The 6,000-nt window shown below is 39.9% G+C and overlaps 1 protein-coding gene across 1 annotated transcript in view; it reads left to right on the top strand.

The window, feature by feature from the left end:
* LOC308288348 (calretinin-like) overlaps positions 1-4,203 on the top strand; it is a gene marked incomplete at its 3' end in the record, with an annotated part of 17,070 nt that extends 12,867 nt beyond the window's left edge. Inside the window, exons 6-11 of the mRNA XM_080729765.1 lie at positions 670-747; positions 1,657-1,712; positions 1,800-1,839; positions 2,426-2,479; positions 3,501-3,572; positions 4,087-4,203. Of these exons, the coding sequence (XP_080585891.1) occupies positions 670-747; positions 1,657-1,712; positions 1,800-1,839; positions 2,426-2,479; positions 3,501-3,572; positions 4,087-4,203 (417 nt within the window). The remainder of the gene's footprint in view (positions 1-669; positions 748-1,656; positions 1,713-1,799; positions 1,840-2,425; positions 2,480-3,500; positions 3,573-4,086) is intronic.
* Between the last annotated feature and the right edge of the window lie 1,797 nt (positions 4,204-6,000).

The raw sequence follows: 6,000 nt of genomic DNA, 5'->3' as shown, positions 1-6,000 counted from the left end.
GCCTCAATAAAAATAATGAGGGGTGTGGAGAGCATCAAATTTCCTTCAAAGAAATATGTTAAAGCAGGGGTTTTCAAAGTGGGTGACGGGGCACCCTGGGGTGCCGCGACGGCAGTCCAGGGGTGCCGCGAGATAATTTGATAATATTTGGACACTTGGGGAAAAAAAATTGTATCCTTTTAAACTTGAAGTACACAGTTATTTTCAGTCAGTTCTAACCAAGTTTTCCTTGCAACATAATCACTAAAATATCATTACTGTCAGGCAGAAACCTCTGTCGCACAAAACTAGTGAAAACAGCCGATCTACAAGCACACAACGCCTCGCGATGCGAAGCGTTGTGTGCTTGTAGATCTGCTGTTTTCACTAGTTTAGTACATTTTATAGATGATAAATACAAAACGAACGGTTTTGGACATTCAAGGTTTCCACCTGACAACGACGATATGCTATAAATATAAGGTGCTGGGAGTGAAAATTATAATATAGGGGTGCCTCGGATTAAAAAATATATATTTATGGGGTGCCCTGAGACAAAAAAGTTTGGGAACCCCTGTGTAAAAGTATGTCCCATATAAATGTTCTCCAGTGAAGACAGTGTTTGTCCCAATACATTACAATATTATGTATAACATTACTTAAACATATATATGTTGTATCTCTTCACAGGGCTTCCTGTCAGACCTGCTGAAGAAGGCCAACAGACACTATGATGACAAGAAACTGAATGAATACACAGAGACCATCGTGAGTATTAATTAACCATGAGAGCGTTTCAGTGTAACTTAGTTGTAAGGCATCCTTACAAGTCCATTTGGTTACAGCTCTACTTAAGATTTCATTTAGTCTTAATTGATACTTAACTAACACTGACGATTTTGCTGTGTAGATTGATATATTGATTGATTGATTGATTGATTGATTGATTGATTGATTGAATATGCTATTAGTTTGAAAACAGTACTGCGGTACAGTTACAAAAGCTATGTTGAATGGATAATACAAAAAACTCTGGGGAGCTTGTTTCCACTGTGGTCCATAGACAACATCAGATCTATGGAAAATATAACTGCAGCGACTAAGCCGTTCAAACCCACACTCAAAGGGTGTCCAATCCTGATTTTGGAGCTATATAAACCGCCACGTTGCAATTACCACAAATCTGACTGACTGACTGACTGACTGACTGACTGACTGACTGACTGACTGACTGACAGATTGACCTTCATTTGATCCAGTAGAGAAATTCAGTTGCATCACTGAAGGAAACTGCTAGTCTGCTATATCTTTTGTATACTTTGAGAGTAAATATGCAGCCTCAACCACACAGACTTTTGCAACCATAGAGTTTGTTCACTAAGGAGGCGAAAATTGTTTTTGCATCACATACACAAAGCAAACTTCACTCAAGCGATGCATCAGTTTACGTCTTCGTATTGACGTTGTACAGTATGTAATTATGCATCATGAAAAAAACAAATCTTTGCCTTCTGTGTGAACATATACAATATATAGAGTACTACAATACTATCCAATTGGCTTCCCTTATTGGATACATAAATGACATTTAATGTCCACAGTGACTGTACTGAAAGTGCAAATTCTACCAGCCACAAAGTTCTCTAGCTACCCTAATAATTTCTTCTTTCATTTTAGTTGAAGATGTTTGATCTCAATGGTGATGGTAAACTGGGCCTCTCTGAGATGGCCAGGTGAGTCTTTTTCATGTCAACACATTTTATTTGTGTGTTTTGACACCAGTCTTTTACAGATGTTTACAAGAGAATATCTTCTTTCAGGCTTTTACCAGTCAAGGAAAATTTCCTGCTGAAGTTCGAAGTAAGACTGCACACGCACGCACGCACGCACGCACGCACACACACACACACACACACACACACACACACACACACACACACACACACACACACACACACACACACACACACACACACACACACACACACACAGGCGTTAATTCAGATTTGTGTGAAATACTGTCATGAGACACTCAAATCTTCCTTTTAGACACAATAATATCCTAGACAGACAGCTCAAAATAAAGTGAAACACTTCACAGATCTAAGTGTTTGGAAATCTCTTCTATCAAGTATAATCCAGTAAAAATGTTACAGTGAACTTGTTTTTCCCTTGTGTCTATGCACATCTGCTGATGTTAACTTGTGATAAATCTGTCATTTGCAGAGTATATATGTACCAGTCTAGCTTGGAGACGAAGATCAGCTGTTTGTTTTTGACACAGGATTAGGCAGTCTGATCAGGATTAACTCGACTCCAGTCCCAGTTATCATAATCTGCTGGGATTACATTAATATGAGTTTCTGTGTGAGGTGGGGATGTGTTCACCACTCTTCTAGAAATATGCTGCAGTTTCTAACCATTCAATGATCTCCATTTCTTATAGGCCTTCAAGCTAACATCTGAACAGTTTGATGCTCTCTTCACCTTTTATGATAAGGTGAGTCGAGTGTCGACCCCACTCAGAGTCCTCTCGTTATTAAAAAATCAAACCTCGGTTCGAAGTGGAGCGGTGAATCTGAGCAGCTATACCCTGTGTGTGTTGCTAAATGCCTAAACTGTAAACTGTAAACTGTGCCTGTGAGTGAGTGGTGAGTGTGCCTGGCCTGCACAAAACAGCGCCCCTCCTTTAACTAGTGTGTTGTGTGTGGCCACTCAAGGTATTGCCAGGCTACGGACACGGCCAGCCAGCCACCCAGCCAGCCACCCAGCCAGCCACCCAGCCACATACCCACGGACATACCTGTCTATTGGGAGCGCTTTCACCGCTCCAACAAACAATACTAAAAAAAATACATAATTACTCATCTAAAATGAAACTAAACAAACATACTAACTATTCACAGAACAAAATATAATCTGAAAACAAATCACAGCATGAGCAAACAGGCATAAACAGTAGAAAAGGAAAAATAACAGAAAAGGGCTCTCCTTAGAGCACATATCTCTGCCAGGTTGGAACTGGCATTATGCATGACAAGTTTGACGGTGAATGGTCCAGTGCTTTCTGAGATTAGCTGGCTTTCCTGCCTGTTGTCGAATGGTCGACTAATCGATCAAGGGAGTCTGACTCGACTACCAATCTCTCAGTCGAATAAAATAATTCCTTATTATTAATTAACTAATAGTTAAAATAGGATGTATATCATGATTTTTTTTAAACCAAGCAACAACACATTAAGCACCCCCACAGCACAAATGGAATGATCCTCATAACAGTTATGTTATGCAATCAGACTGATTCGACTGCCAATCTCTCTCTCTGAGAGATTGGCAGTTGGGGACAGGCCTAGTGTCACGTGAGCCATTAAGAAGGAGTTAGGTGTAACAGAAGTATGGGGAACTTGGGGATTGGCATAATTTGTAAATTGGGAGAGGAAAAAAGCTGGGGGGCAGGCATAATTGACAATGCTAAATTAGCATGAAATAATTTATACTCACTATGTTTTATCTGTCAACAGGATGGTAATGGTTCTATTGATGAGCATGAGCTGGATGCGCTGCTGAAGGATCTCTGCCAGAAAAGCAAAATGGTAAATGCTCAAGTCCTTTCTTGTCCACTTGTCCGCTGTGTCATATTTGCTGTTGCATCAAGTGTACCATTGCTTTTATAGCACATGTGTAGTTACGATGAGGTGGCTGCTTATCAGAAAACTATGGAAGTCCATTACCACCACTGTATACAATTTAAAAAGCTTGAAACTGAGGCTCGGCCAGCTGTGTCATTCCTGTTTATCTCTCACTGTCAAATAAAGCAGAAATGCTTAAAATAATCTTTAATAAATGTGAGATAGCAGAAACCATACTACATACGTAATTCTCAAGTCACATTCATGAGAAATAATAACCTAACAATTCTTGAGATTTATAAAGTCGGAGATGTCTAGAAAAGGAAACTAAAGTTAGGACTTTTGGTTTTTATTCAGTGGTGGAAATGGACCTCCATAGAAAACCTTCTCTATTTGAGCTAAAGTAAAAGTCTTGTTTGGGGTCCAGCCTGTCCACTGACTGCATTTTGTTTTGTTGTGAACCTCTTGTATGGTGAAGGATGTGAGTGCAGCTGGGCGAGCGGGGTACAAGCAGAGCATCATGGCCCTTTCAGATGGAGGGAAGCTCTATCGCACTGAGCTGGAGATTGTCCTCTGTAAGGAACCCTCAGTCTGAGTCCCCAATATTCTCATTCTGTCTCCATTCCAGCCAGTGATGTAACAAGGTGCATGTATGATCCCCATCTCTAGACCACTCAAAGGGAAATTGAATGTGCTTTTGAAAGCACAGGCAAACCTCTTGCCCTAGACGTACCCCCACACAGTAAAATCCCCTATGTTAATTTGACATAGAGAGTGAATGCAACCAAATGGATTAATTATTAACACTAAGGATTTTACTGTGTACCTTTGTTTTGTTTTGTTTTACTTTACTTTACATGTACTGTAGTACTATAGAGTGGTAGCCATTCTTGATAATGAATACAAATAAGATATAAATAAGTATGTGAAGTATATACTGTACTGTAATGTAGTTTTTTGTTATTTGTTTGAAATACAAAAAGGTCTGCTTGTCTTCCAAAAATGTCCCTGTTTTCTTTTTTGTTATTTCTTTTTTTAACATCTCTCTATTTTCGAAATTTGCTTCTGTTACTACCTGTCAATACCTGTCATTTTTATAACATTTGGATTTGGCTTGTATTTATCTGTAGAAGATGTCTTTGAGGGAATGAATAAAAATATGAATATGAGATGATAATTGTTGTCTCATAATTATTGAAATAATATGAAATATGAAAGAAGGAAATATATTGAGATCATAATGTTTCGACTTTCTGACACCTCACCTATCAGAGGCTACAATATCATTCTGTTAGATGTTCTGGAAGCTAAAGAGACTCAGGGTTACATGACAGATGTAAATGAAAGCACTGTACTTATGAGGGAGCTCTGAAAACGTACGTTCTGGTTGTACTTGCTGCCTTTGGGAGCCTGTCTTCAGTTAAGTGAAGATGGTCCAAATACGGTATATGATCCAAGAAGGCATGTCATCTCTGGCATGCCCCACTCTCACACAATAAAAGCCTCTGTGTTATTTTACCCGTTTGTAACTCTGACTGTGTACACATTTGGTTACATTTGTGCACTGTCAGAGTTAAATTATCACTCAGGGTTTTACAGTGCATTGCTCTAATCTCCTGGTAAAAAAGAAAGATGATGGTTGAAGAGGGGGCTTTTTCATTTTTCATAGATGAGAGTTTCCGAGGCGCTCATATGTCTCTGTGGCACTCAGCGATGAAGTGAGCACAGAAAGACAAGTAGTGCAAGATGTGTATTAACTCCTCGAACATGAGCAGTAACATACAGTATATGTAGGTTACAATGTGCTTTTAGAAATCTTGCTTCATTGGTCATGTTTTCCAGTTTAAATGAGTGACAAAATACGATTTTACACGTCATACAGTATAAACAGTTTAATGCATTTTATGTCTTTCAGGAAGTTTTCCAAGTTTATAGGGTTGCCAATTTTCAGCATAAACGATCATATTTCTGTTACTCATACTGTAGAGTTGGCACTTGGCACACACCCTTTTTCTTTCAGCTGCATGAGCATTTTACCTTCCATCAATTAATCAGCAGCAGCACTTTCATCTTTAATTAAACTCACTTACTTGAAAGTACAACCCCCCCACGCTAAACGCATACACACACTGCACGCACGTTTGCACGCACGCACGCACGCACGCACGCACGCACGCACGCACGCGCACACACACACACACACACACACACACACACACACACCATCATCATTGGCGGTCACTCGTAGTCGAGTATGACTGTCCTCCTTCTTGGTCCTTATGGGTCTTTAGGTGAGGCCGATTCTGGACCCGATTATTCTGGTGCAGTGTGGACAGGGTGTGTAGTGGTGGTGGGTTTGGGTTGGACCTGTTTGGTGGTTGCTCGATCTCTC

Source organism: Nannobrachium achirus (genome assembly GCF_963921795.1).
Source record: "Nannobrachium achirus genome assembly, chromosome: 7".
NCBI lineage: Eukaryota > Metazoa > Chordata > Actinopteri > Myctophiformes > Myctophidae > Nannobrachium > Nannobrachium achirus.
The sequence above is the reverse complement of the archived record's forward strand: the minus strand, read 5'-3'. Positions and strand labels throughout refer to the sequence as shown.